Genomic DNA, 20,673 nt, shown 5'->3' on the forward strand with positions numbered 1-20,673 from the left:
TAAGCTGGTCTTCTCTGTGTGACAGCTGTTTAAGGCAAGAGTTTATCATAGTCAAGCCATAGAAAACAAGGTGCATACATCATAAACTTGATAGCCACTCACCCCTCAAATTTTATCAAAATTATTCACTATGACTTGGGAATTTGTTGTCATGCTGTACTATAGACTAAACTTATGAAAGAAGACCAAGTATCAGCAAAGCTGAATTAAAAAATCTGGCAGTTTAAACCTTACTTAAGGTAAACATGACATAACATGACATAAAAAATGCAGCGCAGCATTACTATATTTTGAATTTGGTTATAATGTGCTGATTCAAATGAGAATAATGTGTAAAAGTGACACTGGCACTGTTGCTAAGTATCCTGGATGGAAGGCTAAAAAAAGAAAAGAACCCTTACCCTCGGTTTGATTTCACTTTCATACTTCTCCAGCTCACTTCAGTGTATTAAGGAAGTGAGTCAGTGAATATAGAAACATTAAGTGTTTTTTGTATAAAATATTTTTAACTTAATCTTGGAAAAATCATCAGTGACTGGGAATTCTTCTTTCTTATACACATCTTTTGATTTACAACTTGTGCTGTACAACAATAGAGATTAAGAGAGAGTATAAATGTAATATAAAAACTTTTTCACTATTAATTGTGTTCAAGGATTTCCCACTTACTCTGCTGAAAGAGGGGGGGAGCATTTGCATCTGTTACTGTTTAAATAGCTGATGCACCAGGAAGTTCTGCGATTGGACCAATAAACCCACACATCTACTTGTACATAGCAACAACAGCAGGGTAACAAGGGAGCAGTGAGATTAAAAACCACATGATGCCGTCCACTAATCATGTTTTAAACCCATGAAAATTATCATCTGGTGGAAATCAAAAAGGATTAGGAATATGCAGGACAACATCAGTAAGCAGTAATCTGCAATAAATGTGACACAATGCCTTAAATGTCTATTCTATTCTTCTCACTGGTTGTAACTAGTAGTACCAAGGAGAGGTACATGGATTTGTACATTTATTTCATCTAATGTTCTGCTAATGAATGGAGAAAACACCATTTTCTGTGCTGTTCTACTTTACTGTAGTCTACTGTCCTGTGCTGTACTCTGTGTTATTCTATTCTGGAGTTAGAGTAGTGGACCTACCCTAGGTTTGAAGGCAATCAGTTTAAGGATCATCTCCACAGTGAAGAGACCAGTGAAGAGCATGTTGAGGATGTTCATGGCATCATTGAAATTTTTGGTCTGTCCATGATGCTGCAAAAACACACAAACAACTCATTAATGTCCACAGAGTGGCAGTTTGATGAGAGTTGTCCTGACTGTAATAGTTTCCCATTTAATTTGTGTGAATTTGTTTATGAATGCGTACGTGTGTGTGACTCACCTGCATGGCCAGACAGATGGTGTTGAGAAGGATGAGTGTGAACATCAGGTACTCGAAGTAGGTGGAGTTGACCACATACCACACTTTGTACTGGTAAGGGTTCTTAGGGATGTAGCGGCGCAACGGACGGGCCTTCAAGGCATACTCCACACACTGACGCTGTGACACACACACAAATATTCACAAACATTAACATTTTCCTGTAAATATGTCCGCTGATGTAGTTTCCCAGCCCCTCATCACTGTCTCTCTGTACTCAGACCTTCATGGAGGACAAGCTGTAAAACTGTCTTTTGGCAGCCTAAAAAAGCCTTTTCCATCCCAGACTATTCTTCCTTCCTCTGTCTACGTTTCCATGCTCTTTCTAAGACATGGATCATCACAAAGAACACAGCTGCAGGGACTTGGCCTCGCTCCTTCTTTAAGCTTTAGTCTCATCTTCAGTATGAAATGCTGCAGCTCCCTCCTGGCTGGACTCCTGAAGTAGTTCAGCCCCTAAAACTCATGTTCAGCCTCTCCAGATTCTTCCACGACTCACCCCCACTGCCTGGCCTCCATTCTCTCTCTCCTGTGCCTTCTGAATGACATAAGGACTTTCCCACTTCAGTCAGAACAGCAGAGACACTCTATGTCTTCTACTGTAACTTGAAAACTCATTCTTCATGTCTATTTAGCTGCTAAACAGAAGCAAACAGTGTAGTTATACTGCAAAGATGTGAACAAATTCAGTAATAACTTTATTTAAAACACACACGAACACTACCTGGTTCTTGTCCAGCTCACAGTTCTTATATTCTTGCTCTCCCTGCTCCTGGAATGTGACGATGACGAAACCGACGAAGATGTTCATCATGAAGAAGGCAATGATGATGATGTAGATGATGAAGAAGATGGAGATAACCACGCGGTAGTTGTAGATGGGCCCAACGTCCTCAGCGTGAGAGTCGATGGCCCGGTACAGTAACCTGAGGTCAGACAGGAGAGGGAGGGAAGATTCATTGAGTGACAGGAGGAGGTGGATTGAGAATGAAGGATGGTAAGAGGGGGAGAAGAGAAGCACTCAAACCTCAAGTGCCTTAAATAAAAGGTTTTAAGTAGCAGAAATGTTAGGATCGGATACCAAGACACAAAGAACTGAAAAATCAAGCACACAGTGTGCACACACTAAGAGAATCAGTATATATTTGTGCGTTGTGTTTGCCTGTAGACACACACCCTGGCCAGCCCTCAAAGGTAGACACAGCAAACAGAGCCATCATGCCCTGCAGGACATCATCAAAGTTGAAGTCACTGTTCTCCCACACTCTCTGGGCGCGTTCAGGCTTCCCCACATCACCGTCCTTATACATGATGTAGGAACCCCTATAGATACAAGTAGACACACACACACACACAACACATATTTTTGTTTCATCCAGTAGTTAGGTGTTAAGAGGGAGATTAAGAGGTGTGAGTGCAGGAGGGATGTCTTACCTGCATTCTGCCTGAGTCTGTTTAGAGCTGTCAGTACAGAAGAAGAACTTGCCCTGATGGAAAAACAGAGAAATGTAGTACGATATTCTCACTCATGACTTTTCTGAAGGCCTCCAGACAGCTATTGGAAAGCCCCCTCCTTCCAACCCTCCTTTCCTCTTTACCTTAAAGAGTTGCACTCCAATACAGGCGAACATGAACTGGAGCAACGTGGTGACGATGACGATGTTGCCGATGGTCCTGATGGCCACAAACACGCACTGCACAACATGCTGGAGAACACACCAAAAATGACAGTGAATATATGTGTGTGTGTGTCTGTTCTGTTGGGAACAGAGGTAAGTGTGTGTTATGTATTATGTGTCTTCATGTCTGAGTGTGTTAACCTTTAGTCCCTTGGCTCTGTTGATGGCCCTTAATGGTCTGAGCACTCGCAGAACTCTCAGGATCTTCACCACATTAATTGCACTGGACCTGTAAAACACAGGGGATTAAACTACTGACCCTGTAGTAGTGAATCTGATTAAACACACATTTTACTATTAAGACATATTTGAAAGGTTGGAGCAACACACATCCAAAAGAACTTTCAATAGCATCTGTGTTTAAGAGTTTTACCACAAAGAGACAACTCAACACACAAGCTAAGGAAATTAAAATGAAACAAAGTAAACTGGATAACAAACAAAATCATATGTAAATCTCAGAAGAAAAATGATGCAAAATAATACAGAAAACATTTTAAAAATAACCTCGATTCTCTTCAAAGGTAAGTAAAGGAAACCAAGAATATATTTTTACTTAAAGTATTATCTTTACAGAATAAAAGCTGAAAAGCACTAAAACAAACTACTCTTACAACTATATTTAACAATGCCTCAATTCTAAAGGAATTAAAAACATGTTTATTTAGCTAATATCATGTGGTCAAGTAAAAACTGTACTGTTTATTTTTTAAAATGACTACTAAAATAATAATAAACGTGTTTTAGAAAATTATAGCACCTCCTCTGATAAAGACTACTGATTATCAAACCAAATCAGGTTTTGTACAGCTAGTGTCACAGAGGACCATGATTCATAGCAACAGTCATCATGGGTCACTTTCAAAAGAGGGAACAGACAACATGGTTTTCGATGAACTGTCTACAATAGATTAAGTAAAAAATATAAACTTTACGTAGTACAACACACAAAATATAACACATGATACATAGACAAACACATATAAGTACAATACAAACAAAGACACAGACACAGGCAATTCACAGGCAAACAGAGAATTTCTGTGCTGTAAGAGAGTGTCAGTACAAGCCAAAGGTCAGTGTGACCTTTTAAAAAAGTGGTTCAAAGGAAAAGTTTTACATATTAGACAAAACAATCAAATGAATACCTTGACATTTTGAATTTTACAATAAATGTTTGGAAAAAGCTTTAACATTGGTTCTTCAGCAATCTGAACGAGGCTGTATGAGTGTAATTCTTACTAACTAATGTCTGCATGTATCAAACATGCTACAAATCTATCCTGCCAGTCTAATTTTCTTTTAATTCCAGTGAGGAAGGCTAATAAGCCGGTTATTCAGTTAACAGAAGAACAAATACAAAAACCTTTTCCCATAGTGTGACAAAGGTAGAAGGAAAAAAATATATTCAAAATGTCAATGTATCCTTTTAAAGGAGTGACTTTTTTTTAGATGGTTAAGGGGGTGATTTAGAGGGAGTGACATTACTCTGTGTTGACTTTTAAACAGAAAGTAAGGAAAAGACCCGTTGCGCAACTTTTTACACAGGAAGGTAAAGTTTAAAGGCAGTTAAAGGTAGTTCAGGTGGAGCGGGATGTTATCAATAACAAGAAAAATCCCATTCACTTACTACCTTTAACAGGCAAAAACCACTGAATTTTAGCATTCAGGTATCATTTCTATAGCCCAGGAGAGTTCAGTTTATCCAGAAATATGAGAAATATGAGCCTGAATTTATGATAAAGAACAGATGAACAAGCTTTCTACCATTTATTGGATATGACATATGACCACAGTATTGGAGGATACAGGGTAAATTTACCCAATGCTCCAAAACCCACTATGCTGCTGCCTGTAAAGAGGCATTTTGGTGTAAAAGCACACTATTTGTTCATAATAAGAAATCACCCATTTATCTTCTGCACAGTGAAATTCAGCTAAACTACACTTGTCTATTATATTACAGATTAAAGTCTTGGTTTTCTTTTCTCCTGCTTTGAAGGCAGCTCCAACTAAACTCTCCAAGACCATAGAAATACCAAATCAAAAGTGTGACAGTTTTACACATTTAAGGTGAAGGTCTGTTAGGGGGGTTATTAATACGGACTAATATGGACTTACGTCGAGAAGTCTAGTCTATTAAGCATTAGAGACAGAGAGTGTAGTATAGCATATTAAACATCAGAGCATTTCAAGGAGTTATTTGCTACAAGAAGCAGAGAACATATTCAATAAACATCACAAAGAGAGAAAGGATTGGGAGTAATGAAGTGTAAAGTTGTTAGAGAGAAGTGTGAAGCATGGGGTAATTTACAAAAAAAACAAACTTAGCCACTCTACAATTTGATTTGTGCATCCTTGGATTATGTCTCATGTAGTAGTCTCTATTTGGCAGATTGGTGTTTCAACATGTAATAACACAAATGTACATTTCATGATACTGTGAATTACACCAATGTCACTTAGGATTGTTGCCAAATAAACCAGGTGCACAACGCTCAAATATAAATGCTAATAAAAAGAGATTTGAGACAAAAGAGATTTAAAGACTACAGCTCAAAGCATGCATTTGACGAGTATTATAATGTACTCACTGTATTCCAGAGGAGATGAGGGACACACTGACCACCACCAGGTCCAGGATGTTAAAATAGTTTCTACAGAATGACCCTTTGTGGAGGAAGGCTCCATAGGCTGTCATCTGTCGAGATCAAAGTTTATTTTAAAGGGTCAAATAAGTTTAGTCCTGCACATGCAGAGCAAATATGATGGACCAAGTATTCAGGTTACATATTATCCACAAATAGTTCTCAGTTTTTGTTTTCCCTGCCTTTAAGTACAGGGTAAGAAGGGATTATTGGCAACACAACCAAAGATCAGCTGCCTTTTTTAGGCTTTGTTGACTCCCACATGCAGAGAATTTTGAAACTACAGAGAATGCACACTGGAGCACACAAAGAAATCACGTAGGCCACTAATCCTACATCGTAAATACCAAACGCTACCTTAAGAATGATCTCTATGGTGAAGAGTCCAGTGAAGACATGATCTGCATAGCCCAAGATCTGAAAACACAACAAAGAGAATCATTGACTCAAGAGAATCAATTTCCTTGACGCTGCTGGACTAATGGACACTACACAATAGCATTCCTATGATTTAAAACCACAATACAACCACTCATGGCCAACTGTGATATCCTGGATGTATTTCAACATACTGAAATAATAATGCTGAAGTTGAGGTCAAAGGATATTGAATGCCCATTAGACTGAAACAGATTCTGAAAACAGGATGAATTATGTTATTAAGGTATAAGATGAAGGTTAATTGAACAGACTAACATACAGCAGCCTATACCAAAGCCACAGAAAATACAATAAAACAGATCTTTATTAGCCTCCGGGGGATTTGTCTTGAGAAGAAACAATGTATAGAAACAGAATACACACTGCACAGTCTTTGCATTCGACTGCAGTTCACAATTATAGCCTCCAACTCAATTACAGCCATAAACGCTGAACAACAATATATAAACAATACAGTGATGCTTTATTAGTGAACACAGATGCAGTATATGTTTTGTGGCTTGAGGCTGACTATACTGGCTCTGTTGTTGCATGAAAATTGACTGATAGCATTTCCTATACATTTCCCTGTAAATAAAACACAACTAATAATACGCTTTCTTGGTTAAATGCTGGCTGACAAAAAGCCTGAGGGGTATATATAATTTTTTAATTGTAGCATAGCTTTTGTATGAGTACATCATAAATACTATAGTGTTAAGCTGTGGGCCAGGCTCAAAAAAAAAAAAAAAAAAAGAGACACGCCAAAGCTTAACAGGCGTTTCACATCTTCTTAACATGAAGTTAATCACAGTTACAGTACTCTGGAAGAAATCTCATTAAGTGTAACAGGCCAGTCACAATAAGCTTTGGTTCCTCTATACGTTGCTGTCGGAAATAATCCATTTAGTACAGAAGCAATGCGTGTGGGCAACTAATGATGGCTACAGTGTTTCCTCCTGTCTGTGCCCTAATGTATATTCAGCCTTACATGTGTATTTACACTTCAGTACATGGTTAAATACATGTCTTATTTTGGTCACCTGGTTTCTGAAGGAGTCATTCTTGACCGGGTCCTCTGCTGCCAGACTGATGCTGCTGAGCAGGATGAAGAAGAGGATGAGGTTGGTGAAGATGTTGTGGTTGACGATCTTATGGCACAGAACCCTGAATCTAGAAAACAGAGTGAGATAAACAGAGGTAGGGAGAGAAAGAGTGAGACAATCATATTTGAGTCTCTTGTTACAAAAATAACAGGAAAACATCAATGAGCAGAATATGAGGAGATGGGTATTAAGAAGGTGGAAAAACACAGGGAGAAACACACAGAGATCAGAAGAAGACGGAAGAAAAGGAAAGTATAAAGGGAGACAAAAGAGGCAGAACTATGGTGCTTTCTTACTTGTTGGTGTGGCTGAAGATGAAGAAAGCACGGGCCTCGGGCATGGGAACGGCCTTCTCCTTCAGCTGAATGTCGGAGAGTGGCCGGGGCCTTGGGCCAACTGGCATCTCTGGCTCATCCTCATCATCGTCTCCTGATGAGGAGGATGAACAGGACAGAGAAGATTAAGAGAGAGAAAAAGGGAGGAAGGAAAGTGATGAGAAAGTGGAGTTTTCATTCATTTAGTTCAATTTTTCATTCATTTATTCATTCACCCACTCATTCCTTCATACAGGCAGTACACACATGGTTTGTGTGCTGTGTGTTACCTATGTAATCATTTGCAGGATATGGATTCTTCTCTTCAGTCTCGTCTCCACAGTAATCATCCATGTTGATCTGAAAGGGAGAGTATTACATTTCATCAGTTCATTAATTTCTCTGATAACATACACACATACAATATTTGCCCACAAGAGCACCTATTTAAGTCTGTGGCTATTTCAGCCTTTCTTTACATGTGAGTCTATGTGTACCTTAGTAGCAGTGTTGGTCTCTCCATCTGAAGTGATGGACTTTAGCTCTATTTTCTCCTTCTTCTCCTCCTCCAGAGGTGGCTTCTCGTTATCATGACGTTTCTCTGGACTGGCGAGCCTAGAGAAGGAGAGGGAGAGAAGATCCTCACCTTAAGCACCTTCCTAACCCTCACAGTCTTAGTCCATGCTAATCCACTGTTTTCTATGATATCACATATAAATTAACCCCACAAGGACAAAATAAAGACTTTTTATTATGTCACATTTTCAGTGATATATTTGATATTTTTCAGACATGGAGGGAAGTTGTGCTGTCATAATCAAACCAAGAGGATAGTGGGCAGGCAAATTGTTTTCATTGTTTTCAATTGCACTTTTTCCTCAGATCAATACAGGTTGCAACCAAGAAGGAGACGTTTAATGATTTGTGCCACTGAGGGGAACACTATCTTCCTCAGCTGCAGTAAAATCGCACATTATCATTGCTGACAAATTACCTTTGCAGGCAATGAGACGCTAAAATTACCCAATAAAATTGGTTTAGACAGAAAAGCAAAGCAGGCAAATGTCAGCCTGTCTTAGAAACCTAATAATACGATCATGTTCTAATTGTTAAGCATTTTTAGTGCCTCGATTTCAAGGCTCCTCTATCAGCATCCTCAAATACCTCTGGGCATTACTGATGATCCAGGATGCTGTAAGCTAACGCTTTCCCTTGATGCTGTTGAGATCAGCTCAGCTCTCTCACTGCCTCTCCCCCTCTACCAGTTATATTGGTGTTGGTCTACCTGCCTTCCTTTCTCCTTCTGGTTTACCTGGCCAGTTTTTTCCTCTCTTTCTCCTCCTCCTCTTCTTTCTGGGCAGATGTCAGGCTCTCAGCATCAGCTAGATTGTCTACAGCGATGGCCAAGAAGACATTCAGTAGGATATCTGTTCAGAAGTTAAGGATGCTGCTGACCCATCAGATCATTAGTGTGGCTGGCTGCAAACAATCCTGGTAGGCTAAATGAATAATCAGTAACCTTTCTGCACCTGAAAGACACTGAACTCCCAACTGTTTGAGTGGACATACTCAGTGACCTACATCACAGGGTTTTGGCTTCAACTGCATCTGCACCTTAAAGATAAATAAGATCAGACTTTATTCCAATCACAATCTGTCATACTGCTATCCATTTGATAGGATATAATCTAACAGAATCCGTCCATCCCCCCTTCAGATCCACATCATCTAGGCTGCTGTGTAGCTATGTCATGTAGACCGCTACTCTGTTAGGATACAGTTTCCGCAGATGAAGAGGATGATGAAGTAGATGCAGACCAGCATGCCAGGGAAGGACGGTCCACCGTACGCCATGATGCCGTCATACATCACAGAGTTCCAGTCCTCTCCTGTTAGGATCTGTGGAGAAAGAAATAAATGGAATAAAAATCTCATCTACATAAGGAAAATCTTATAAAAATTAGATTTTCACCCTTGTGTCGCTGACAGATTAAATTTCATGTTATTATAAGACTCATACAAGTTTAAATGACTTCCTAACTTTTTTGTACTTAACAAATGAAGATCTTAAGATCATAAGTTCATGGACACAAGCTGAGAATTGAATATAGACCAAGATGGAAGAGAAAACAGCAGCAGAACAAGACACGGAGCAGGAACATTTATGGCGTCATTACCTGAAACACAGTGAGCAGAGACTGGGGAAAGTTGTCGAAGGTGCTGCGTCGGGTCTCGTCGAAGTTGAATTTTCCCCCGAACAGCTGCATGCCGAGCAGGGAGAAGATGATGATGAAGAGGAAGAGCAGGAGCAACAGGGAAGCGATGGAGCGAACAGAGTTTAGAAGGGAGGCGACCAGGTTGGACAGTGAGTTCCAGTATCTGGGGGGAGAGGCATCCAGTTAAAACTGTAGAGAAATGTATGTGGATGTACAAAAATAAAGTTTAACAGTAAATAAATAGACATTTATCTCTTACGAATACATACTTAACACCATTCTCTGAACAAATACATACATACTCCTTGTTAGGAAAACTATGTGCAATAAATGCCAATATTACAAATGCTTTTATTAACCTGGTTATTTTGAAGATTCGTAGCAAGCGGACACAACGTAACACAGAGATGCCGAGAGGAGACATGATCTTGGTTTCCACCAGAATGGTCTCCAGAATTCCTCCACATACTACGAAGCTGTCGAAGCGGTTAAAGAGCGAAACAAAGTACGCCTGTGGAGAACAAGGTGAGAGGATAAAAAAGGTAAAGGTAGAAAGCAGAGGAGACTGAGATTAGTTCACAGTTATCCTGGCAATAGCAGAATTCACAAAAGAAGGCCTTTTACTGCATAACAATTTTGACAAATAACATTGACTTGTTAGCCTCCTACCTGTAGGCCCAGACTGTACATCTTCAACAGCATCTCACCAGTGAAGAGTGCTAGCAACACCTTATTAGCTATGTCTGAGGAGAAGAGAAGAAAGGAGAGACAGACAGGAAAAACAAAGGAATGTGGAAGGGCCACGAAAAAGAAAATAAGGGTGGAATAAGAATGGAGTTGGGGATGGGAAACAAGGGAGGGTGGGAGTGACAAGGTAGAAAGGTGAATAATTTAGCTCAGATCAGACATTGGTCAGTTTTTGTGTGTATGTGTATGCATGTGTGTGAGGTGTGTTCACATACCTTGTACATCGGTTAACCACTGAGGCTGCTGGTGATGTTCAGAGGCGATGGTCAGAGTGTTGAGGAAAACCAGGAAGATGACCAGCCAATAGAAAACCTGCGATTTGACCGCCGCCCGGCACTTCCTCCTACACAGCCTGTTCCACCTTCGAGAGTAGCGACTGAGAAGGAAGAAGGAGAGATCGAGAGAGGGAGAGAGAGAAATAGAAAGGTGAAGAAATGCGGCAGAGAGAGGAGGTAGGGAAACAGAGAAAGGTGGGAAAAGAGAAAAAGACATGTAGGAGGGTCAGAGCCAGGGAAGGGAGGGATGGAGAGATGGGAAAAGAAAGAATGCAAGCGCAGGAGATGAAATAAGGAGAGGCAGACAGAGGAAGATAGAGGAAGAGCGAGTGCCCACGAGAGAAGAAATAAGAAAAAAACAAAGAATGATCAAAAGAAACAAGTGAAGAAGAGAGCGAAAAACAAACAGTGGAGGAGAAAGGAAAAAAAAGACAGTCAATTAGTTTTGTCTACAGAATAGCAATGACATCACCCCTCGGTCTGTGGTGGTCTGTTGTTTGAGAGCAGAGCTGTGGAACAGAGTTAGTCACCCTCAAAGACGTTTCACACCAAGAAGAAACCAGTATGAAGAGCTTTGTTGCCAAATGAGATATGCACCATTTGAGAAAAATAAATATAAACACTTATTCTTACGAAATGATTGAGGGGACAAATTTAAAGTGAAATGCGTTATATTGTGATTCACACTTCAATGGAAATTCATGCTTCAAAAGAAGAAGTGGTTCATTTTAGTGTAACAAAAACATAAGGTTTTTCTTCTTAGACAATTGGACATGTTGTGTGTTGTGCTGTGCACAAGGTCTATTGCACTTTTCTTGCCCTCTACTGTTGAAAATAAAAGTTATTGTTTATGGTAATTACCAGCTTCACACCTCACAGTCGCATCTGTGTGAAACAGTGCACTCAATGGGTCATTCCATTTTTTACCTACGCCCATGTACCAGTGATTTGACAGCTGTAAAATGTCATAATTGTCCTTTTCTCAGTAAGCGAGATCAAAGCAACTGAAGGCAGTAACTTGTGCTTTTGTTGTTCTGGCTGTGGAGAAGCCGTGAAGCATGAATCTCACTACAGAGTTTTATATGTTCATGTTTTATATGCATCACCCTGGACACTCTGAGGGAGGAATCCGATGAGCCAATACTGATGTTAAATTTCTTCCCATATGTAAAGATGCAGGAGTAATTCGCCCCGGCTACAAGTACAGTGGGAAAATGGCAACATGTAATTACAAGAGTTTGCTCCAAATTACCTTAAAAGTTAATGAGGAGGCAATAATTAGTTAATAATAGACTGCTTTAAAGCAAAGTGGATAAAAAAGTGGATAACCATCCAAGAGCGTTCTAATACCGTGGAGATAAACATTGTACCACACGTCTTCACACTAATTACTGTCTTTATCATCTTTAAATGAGCTAAATAAACCAAGACCACAACTGCCCTTGTCAGGTATCCCTCTATATTTATGTGGGTGTCTATCCATTATTTCTACTTGGCCCTTTTGTCCATCACACCAGACATGGCTGCAGGAAGATTTGTTGTGTACTGCAACTGTCAGGCATCTTTTTCAACAAATCAACACAGCGAAGGAGGAAGTCTTCTCCCTCTCTGCCTATACAAAATTCATGTTTCACCAGTCTTCTGTTTTAGTGTGTGAGAGCTATCTGGAGTCAGTTATGGCACACAGCGGCTTCTGCCATGATGCACACACTGAACATTACATGAGACACAAGTCACAACACGACACCAGCGGACATGCATTCTTACAGTAAAGACGCAAAGATGAGTCATTTTTAGTATGTCTGTGATTGTAAGCTGGGATAACTCCTTGACTGACCTTTCAGAACAAACTGTTAAATTTATAATGTAAATAATGAAAACATGTCTTCAAAGGTAACGCAGTATTTTTTTTTTTGTCCTTTCTGAGGACAACACACATCCCTATTTTGAGAATGACCAATTCTCTTTAAAGAAACAGTTTGACATTTTGAGAATGTTTGTTTTCTTGCAGAGAGTTAGATGAGAAGATCAAATCTGCTCTTATCTGTTAGTTATATGTGAAGCCACAGCCAGCAGCTGTTGAGCTAAGCTGAGCACAAAGACTGGAAACAGGGAGAAACAGTTAGCCTGGCTCTGTCCTAAGGTACAAAAAAATCTTATCTTTGCAAAGGCTCCAGGAAGTTACTGCACCTGGCCAAGAAATAGCCTGGCACATGACCCACCTTAGAACTGTTTCCACGTTTCCAGCCTTGGAGCTAAGCTATCCAGCTGCTGCCTGTCGCTTCATATTTACCTTATAGATATAAGAGCGGTATTGATCTTCTAATGAAGAAAGAATAAGCACATTTTCCAAAACAAAGTATTCATTTTAAGTCATTCTCTCTCTTGCTATGTCTGTTTGCCTGTGTCTTCCACACACACACCTGCACACAAGTACACACACATCCAGTGACTGCACAAATGCCACATCAGTAGAGACGATAGAGCAGGTGAGTTCAAAGACTATGGTAAACAACATCTACTAACCTGAACTTGGATTTGGAGATCCTATTTCTGGAACACAGAAAACAAAATGGATTATACACACACACAAAACACACATATGGACAGGTACACAACATGAAAGGGGTGATTTGAGAGAGATAAAGGGGAATTTCTTCCCTCGTTATCACGAATGCCTTAGCAAATATGCTCCTTGATCAACTTAGCTGTGTGCGTCCAGTATTCCCTGCACTTTTCAGATACAATCAGCTTGTATCACAAAGTCAACATTTGCTAGTTTAGAGCCTAAAGTGAAATACACAAGCACAAAGGCTGTTGGTCGTCTCTCTGCAAAACTGCAGGATGATCAAAGAACATGTTTGCTAAAGAATCAGTTTGTCCATTTTTATGCACCCACTGGTGACAGTTTTTGGGTACAATACAACCAAATGAACATCATTAGTATCACCCACTTTCCTTTGGAACAAATCACCCCCCGCAAACATGTATACAGTGGCATCCAGTCAAAAGAAATAATACTGTGAGTTTGGCTTTTCTCCAATCCTGGTGTGAAAAAACACAATTTATTAACAGAAAAATGTCTGTTGATTGTTCACCACTGTAACAGCAGAAAGTACATACACAAAGAACTGAGGACAAGAGATTATGGAAGACATTTTGTCTCTGGAAGGAGAGAAGAGAAGAGAAGAGAAGAGAAGAGAAGAGAAGAGAAGAGAAGAGAAGAGAAGAGAAGAGAAGAGAAGAGTTCTCATGGTGGAAATCTTCATCCACAACATATCCAATAATTTTAATTAGCTGTGTTCAAATAAAATTATTTGACAATCAGCTGAATTCATGACTTAAAATGTTTCATTTAAAGTCACAAACCACCATTTGCTGAGAAGCTTACAGGCTGAAGCTGCTCTACCAGCCAAAGATTGTTTGACTATGACCAAACCTGATGCACAAAATAATACAAGTGTTTGGTTAACTTCTGAATGCAATGACCATATTAAATGATATCTGGGTTAGTGCATTTATAGCTCCATTTGTTGCATTTGACTTCCATTTTTTTTGCTCTTATTTCAATTTTGAAAACTTAAATAAATCAAAAAAGGATTTAGTTGTATCACATAAAAACGGTAACATCCCCTTGAAGCTCTTAGGAAGTTGTTGTGAGCAACTGTGTGAGTGGTTGTGTCTGAAAAAGCAGATGAGCTGACTGACCAGCTGACTGATTGGCTGACTGACCGACTGACTGGAGCAATGAAATGAGTCACTGACTGACTGAACGAAGGAATAAAATGACTGACTGGCTGGATATGGAGGCTGACAGTACACACGTCTCTTCTCTCCAAGTGTTTGTCTCGATTATGAGCTCAGCGGGCGCCGAAGTAGCTCCTACCCCAAGGTCTGTCTCCACAGCGATGTGAAGACGAACTGACAAACACTGAAAGTCTCATGTCTTATCTCCATAATAGTGTGAGTAAAATGCCCCCAGCCAAATTCGCTGCAGTCTCGCATATGAAGGCTGAGGGCTTACATTTGCATTCGTGGCCAGATGAACGGTTCACTATGTTCTAAACAGTCAGATTACTGTGAATCTCACTAATTTAAGTAAAAGTCAAAACACCAAGAGTAAATTCTGGAGCTCCTTTTTGGATAATGAAGGTAGACCAATGCTGTGGACCTACAGTGGACATTTACATGTTAATTTTCAAACCAAATCAGCTTATTTTGAAACTGATATATAGTTTTAGCCATTTTTTAATCGAAAGCACCAAATATTTGATGGATGCAGGTTAAAAAATGTGAGGACTCGATGTCTGTTTTTTGTGATAGCGATAGTAAAGTGTGTGTAGTTTCTGTACTGAAAAAAAATAAATAAATTGAATACATGACCTTGGCCTGTGGGAAATCATAACCATTATAACTATAAATAATGATTAATCGATTAATTGAGACAATTACCAGCAGATTATCAGATAATTGTCAATTGTAGACACACACAAAATATGCATCATATGAAGCGACGCAATTAAACCATACAAAATAACTACTTCACTAACATCTGTTTCTATTACATTCTGGAGAAGATGTAGAATTATGTATTGGGTTTCTGGCGCTTCCTAAAGACTGTGAAGTTACGAAGTCATTACATATTCTTGATTTTGACTTGTCTGACATGGGACAAACAAACAACAAAACAAAAGACAAAGTAACAGATGGACAGCGAGAGTACAGATAAACAACAGTGTGTCATCCAAGTGTGCCTACTGTGCTTTACTGTTCCTCTGAGTGTTTTTGATTCAGTGTGATTTCACCTCTAAACTGTCTATTTTATACTGTAGCTCTCTCTGCTCTATTCAGTTCTGTTCTGCTACGTTCAAAGCGCTGAACAGTTTTGCATGTAGGTGTGTTTGCTCGTGTGTGCTGAAGTGGGCCTGCTGGGGTCACGGCTCCTGCGTGGCCTTGCATCTAAGAAAGAAAGCAATGCTCTTGTTTGAATAATGTAAAAAATGAAAGGAGAGGGGAGAGCAGGAGTGAGTGAGTCAGCTGTTCATGAGCTCCCACAGGGGAGGAGGAAAGCACTTCACCAGCAAACACAGGAAAGAGGCAGAAGGAAGCAGAAAGAGAGGGGGAGAAGAAAAGGAAATAAAGCTGGATTACTATTAGATGAGATGTAGATGTCCTGCTTTTCTACATTTTGTTAGGTCCCAAGTGATGGCTGGGTTTTCCTTGTACCACATGAGTTGACAAGCACTTTGGCTTCGAGATGGACTTCTTTCTTCATTTCTTCCTCTGCTAATGCGCTTGTGTGATGCCTTCAGTAAAAAACTGAAAACTGAAATGGACCATCTCTGTCTCAGGCTCTTCACAAGTAAAACTGACCCAGTCAGATATTTTTGTTGATGTGAATAAACAATAATTCCAACTTTTATGCTCTTCTCATTTTAAGATTCTTTACGTGTTCAAACTATAAACTTGTATTTCTTAGTTTGTGAAAAATTAACTTTTTGGAAACACAAATGTTTTCCCCTGATAGTGATTCGATGTTTATTTTTTAAAATTAAAAAATGGGCCCAAGAGCAAGATTAAAAATATTTTAATTTTCAATTTCCAACTGAAAAATGATCAAGCAACTAGACTCATAACTAACCTTAGACTTCAATACGCTTGCTTAGTTGTAGTATTTTTAAGTATAAGGCATTATGTCTGCTGCAGATATTAAGGCCTTGATGACATATACAGTCTGACCTATGTCTCATGAAGGTCACCCATTTTCGAGGGAAAAAAGTAATTTCATGAAAAAAAAAAAACACCTCTGGGAACAAAGGCTCTAGTTCTTCAGACCCAAGTTTCATTAGTTTGTAGTGTGATAACAGCCCACTGTTCCCCTCTAACCAATGTTAGCACATTCATTTCTCTAGGTTTCTAGGTTTGATGAGACAGAGGTCCTGCTAAGTGAAATCAATGCAGGATAGTGCTCATCCTTGGGATTGACAGACAGTGGCTGAGAGAGCTGAGGAATAGGGGGAGGAGAAGAGGTGTGTGTTAGAGAGAGAGAGAGAGAGAGAGAGTGTGTGTGTGAGGTACTTACGCTAGCCGGGTACAGCAGGTCTCTCCCTCCACATCTCCCCCGGGGACGTTGTCTGTGTTGACTGATTCATTCTCACTGGCTGGCATACTCACTGAGAGAGAGAAAGCAGCAGAGGCAGAGAAAAAGAGAAGACAGATGTAGAGAGAGAAAGAAAAAGAACAAAAACTGACATCATTATATTGCTGGTTTTTACTACATTGCCTGCTCTAAACTTTGGACTCAAGATGCTGTTGACATCACCTTTACAAATGTACTACTACACACACACTTGACTGCAACAAAGTGCATCCAGCCTTGTATATGTAAATACTGAGGAGCTGCACTGGACACTGGGTCAAACAAAAATCAGATTTGCTTTATAAAGCAATCATTTATAAAATGATAGTCATCTTTCCCCAGAACGCAAACTAATTAAAAGATGTTGTTGACATGTAGGGATTCAGAAGTCAGCACTGTCCAACACAAATAATTAAGACCCAATGTTACACACATAGCCTTGAGGCAGTAAAACATTCCCAAATTTTGCTCTGATTGCCTAAACTCATTAAACACTGTGCTACCACACTGGTAATATTTACAAGTTAGAGATCCTGGGACACAGCTTCTGCAGCAGCTATTAGGATGGATTCAACTTCTAAGCTGAGGGATAGCTTAACGCTGGGTGAACTTAATCTTAACAAAACCCTTTTGTGGTTTTATAGCCCATGGAGCTTGAAAGAAAAAACATGATCTAGATTTCGGTCTATGGTCTGCAAACATTGTAGGGGATGCTGGAGCTTAATTGTAGGCAAGGTTTAAAAAAAAAAAAAAAGCTTTTTATTCAGCCTTCTAAACTTTAACCAAGCAGTGAGACTTGTGGCAGGATTTATGTCAGCTCAAACATCTGAAAATGAACTCGTTGCTCCAAAGATCTTTTTGCAGATGTGTAAACAGTTAGAAAGCTCCCTGAGCCCAATATGTCTTTGTTTATAAAGCCACAAGGAGACTGAAAATGTGTCACTTTGTCCTTATTTAAAGACAAGTGTAATGATGCGTAAAGACGGAGGGATGAATACTGGGAAGATGGAGGCAGAGACTGTTGTAGAGTAAGGACAGGAGTAATATTAAGTGTCAGATAAAGATGGAGAAGTGTTAAAGTGGAAAAAGAGGGAGAATGGACTGAAAAAAGTGTGGGGGGTGAAGGTGGAGGGTTGATGGATGCATTGAGGGAGGTATGTATAGAGGGAGAGGGAGAGAAAGGGATGTGGGGATGGTTGGTTGAGAGACTGATATGAAGTGATACATTGCTTTTTATTGCTTCTGTCAGTCTTTGCCTGCCTGCGGGAATGAGCTGCGTTCCCCTCACTGTCACCTCAAACACTTATTGTAACACCCTCTGGGTACCAGAGTCAGATACTGCATATGAATATCAATGTCTCTTGTGTTAAAATAAGATATCCACTATTAAAAACAAAAAAAACAACCTACTCTTGCCAATGAGCTCTTAGTATAATACAAAGAGACATGATCAGCACATTTATTTTTTAACTTACTGACAGACTTCTAGGAGGTAAATATATTCCCTAAAAATGAAATCAAGAAACACAGAGCTTGTCTGGAATTGTGTTCTATTTGATCAGATCCAGTGAGACACTTAATTGTGTTAGAAATTGCTTTCTAAACACATTTTCAACCCTGACACTGGCACTGATGCATTCCTGCTGAGATTTTCAAGTGTTTAATGCAGATTCAATAATGGGAAATCCAGAAATCCACCTAAAGTTCCATATAAAAATGATATTATGGTTACGCGGCCTTAAATAAACATGAGTAAATAACGCTGTGCCAAACAAATAAGCAATCAGTCAAAGCAAAGAGAAGCAAGAAATGAGAGTCTCTCTCAGCATGCACAGTTGTCACCCCAATTTAGAGAGGGCAGCAGTTATGAAAAAGTGGCAGGTTTTGACAATTACAATTTAGCATTCTGATATTTTTTTGTAGTCCAACCTGACTCCCATAGCAGATTTAAAAACAAATTTTCTGCACTGAATTCATCATCAATTAAGAAATGAGATGGCAATCAAAGGGTTATGATATTCACTAAATTTGGCGTCGTAGTTAAAACTAAGCGGGAAAAAACTGAGCTGACTTGTAGGCACTTAGCTAACATAACACATCAAAGTAAGCTACAGAGAGTGAGCAGTCTGTGAGGCCTGTGTACTTTTGACACTTGGCTGGTGATGGATAAATTCAGTGTTGTAGAAAGCAGGATGGTCTCTCTGAACATCAAGGCTTCTGCTGTGAACAACTGTGTGCTCCCTCACATCGACACGTGCCACCTGCTGCTACGCTACTTAGTTAAAAGCACTTGTGGCCCTCCGGTCTCTCCTGAGGCTAAAGCCTTTCAAATATGAAACCAGCCTGGTGCCTTCTCCTCAATGGAGCTCTGAACTAGTTTAATATCTATTGTTAGAGTAAACCCCAAAGACCAGAGACACAGAGAGAAGGAAGGAGATGAAGGAAAAGAAAGGAAAAGGAACACAGAGGGAGAGAAATGGCAGCAGGGAGGAAGGGAATGAAAAGATGGGTAAGGGTCACACTTCTTCAACAGAAAGAGGGATTTGTTCATTATCATCGATGTTGATATGTCTGAATGTGTTAAAACACTGAAAAACAACACTGTCTGAAAATAAGCATACTCCATAATAATGTATAGACCTGCATAACGATAAAATGGTTCAATACAGTAGCCTTTAGTGTGTATTTGTGTCCCCCTGTACAAATCTGTTTTGGGTTTGTCTACATACTAAAACAGAGCTTAGGTCAGATTTTAATTACCTGTGCCATCATCTCCAGAAGTCTTTTTTAGTCTATTTTACTGACCATAAATTCATACTCTGAATCCTTGTCTCACTAGATCAGGTTTTTCTTGTTCATGCCTTAGCTTAATATTCTGAATTCACTCTTTCCTCCCTCGAAAGGCAATTGTCTCATTAAATTTGGAGTAAAAAAATTACCATCAAAAACATGTGTTAACATGTTAGCCATCAGCACCCTATGCTTTTTTTTGAATCAGTGAGAAGAGGCTTGAATAAATATTACATATATTACATTTCTACTCAACAAATGTGGCAAATACCTGGTGAAAATGACAATAAGGTTAAAGCTATTTTTCCATTTACTTTTATTATCATAGCTTGCAAGGCTGGCAAGAGTGCAGGGGGGGATTTTAGGAAAAGGAAGCTGAAACAACAAGGAAAGGACTGTGACATCCCAGATATTACAAAAGTTTACACAGTGAGTAAGCTCCACTACAGGTTTTTTTTTTCCCCTGTGATGACATTGTCCTCTTGTTGTTTTTTTTTTTTCAGACAAGTCAGGCAGATGCGAACGTTTCCTTTCCTATGAACCTATAAAGGAGAAGAGTGGCGTCATCTCAAAACAGTAATGTTGTTCCCTCTCCCTGTCAACTTATTCCCGGAACTGACAGTTCTTGACTTTTCAATTAGACGTAATTAATAGTTGAGAGTCATAAAACAAAGTAAAGGTTTAAATGCAATGAATACATGCATTTTTACCAAGCAAGGGGCACAGTAATTAGTAATTCTATGCCTCCACTTTGAGAGAGTATCAGCATATTTATGATCTTGAAATTATATTTTTGGTCAATAGTAAGTGTACAAAAGGGGTGAGGAAGACAACAAGAATAAACTGTTTTTACAGTATTGAGAGGCAGCCACTGTCCACTTTAGCTTTGAAGCTCTAGAAGGGGCAGAAT

At 39.5% G+C, this 20,673-nt stretch overlaps 1 protein-coding gene across 2 annotated transcripts in view; it reads right to left on the reverse strand.

Annotated features, from left to right (window-relative positions):
- The window catches only part of cacna1c (calcium channel, voltage-dependent, L type, alpha 1C subunit), a 173,738-nt gene that overhangs the window by 26,864 nt on the left and 126,201 nt on the right, over window positions 1-20,673 (reverse strand). For both annotated transcript variants that reach the window (XM_041029878.1, XM_041029877.1), the window contains exons 11-31: window positions 16,917-17,007; window positions 13,361-13,387; window positions 10,775-10,935; window positions 10,482-10,555; window positions 10,172-10,323; window positions 9,774-9,975; window positions 9,375-9,495; window positions 8,909-9,023; window positions 8,094-8,211; window positions 7,887-7,956; window positions 7,579-7,711; window positions 7,220-7,349; window positions 6,114-6,173; window positions 5,703-5,809; window positions 3,250-3,337; window positions 3,028-3,135; window positions 2,864-2,916; window positions 2,606-2,752; window positions 2,154-2,355; window positions 1,391-1,549; window positions 1,150-1,260 (exon numbers count right to left, since the gene is read on the reverse strand). In XM_041029878.1, the coding sequence (XP_040885812.1) occupies window positions 1,150-1,260; window positions 1,391-1,549; window positions 2,154-2,355; window positions 2,606-2,752; window positions 2,864-2,916; window positions 3,028-3,135; window positions 3,250-3,337; window positions 5,703-5,809; window positions 6,114-6,173; window positions 7,220-7,349; window positions 7,579-7,711; window positions 7,887-7,956; window positions 8,094-8,211; window positions 8,909-9,023; window positions 9,375-9,495; window positions 9,774-9,975; window positions 10,172-10,323; window positions 10,482-10,555; window positions 10,775-10,935; window positions 13,361-13,387; window positions 16,917-17,007 (2,429 nt within the window). The remainder of the gene's footprint in view (window positions 1-1,149; window positions 1,261-1,390; window positions 1,550-2,153; window positions 2,356-2,605; window positions 2,753-2,863; window positions 2,917-3,027; window positions 3,136-3,249; window positions 3,338-5,702; window positions 5,810-6,113; window positions 6,174-7,219; window positions 7,350-7,578; window positions 7,712-7,886; window positions 7,957-8,093; window positions 8,212-8,908; window positions 9,024-9,374; window positions 9,496-9,773; window positions 9,976-10,171; window positions 10,324-10,481; window positions 10,556-10,774; window positions 10,936-13,360; window positions 13,388-16,916; window positions 17,008-20,673) is intronic.

The sequence above is a fragment of the Toxotes jaculatrix genome, chromosome 22, assembly GCF_017976425.1.
Source record: "Toxotes jaculatrix isolate fToxJac2 chromosome 22, fToxJac2.pri, whole genome shotgun sequence".
Taxonomy (NCBI): Eukaryota; Metazoa; Chordata; class Actinopteri; family Toxotidae; genus Toxotes; species Toxotes jaculatrix.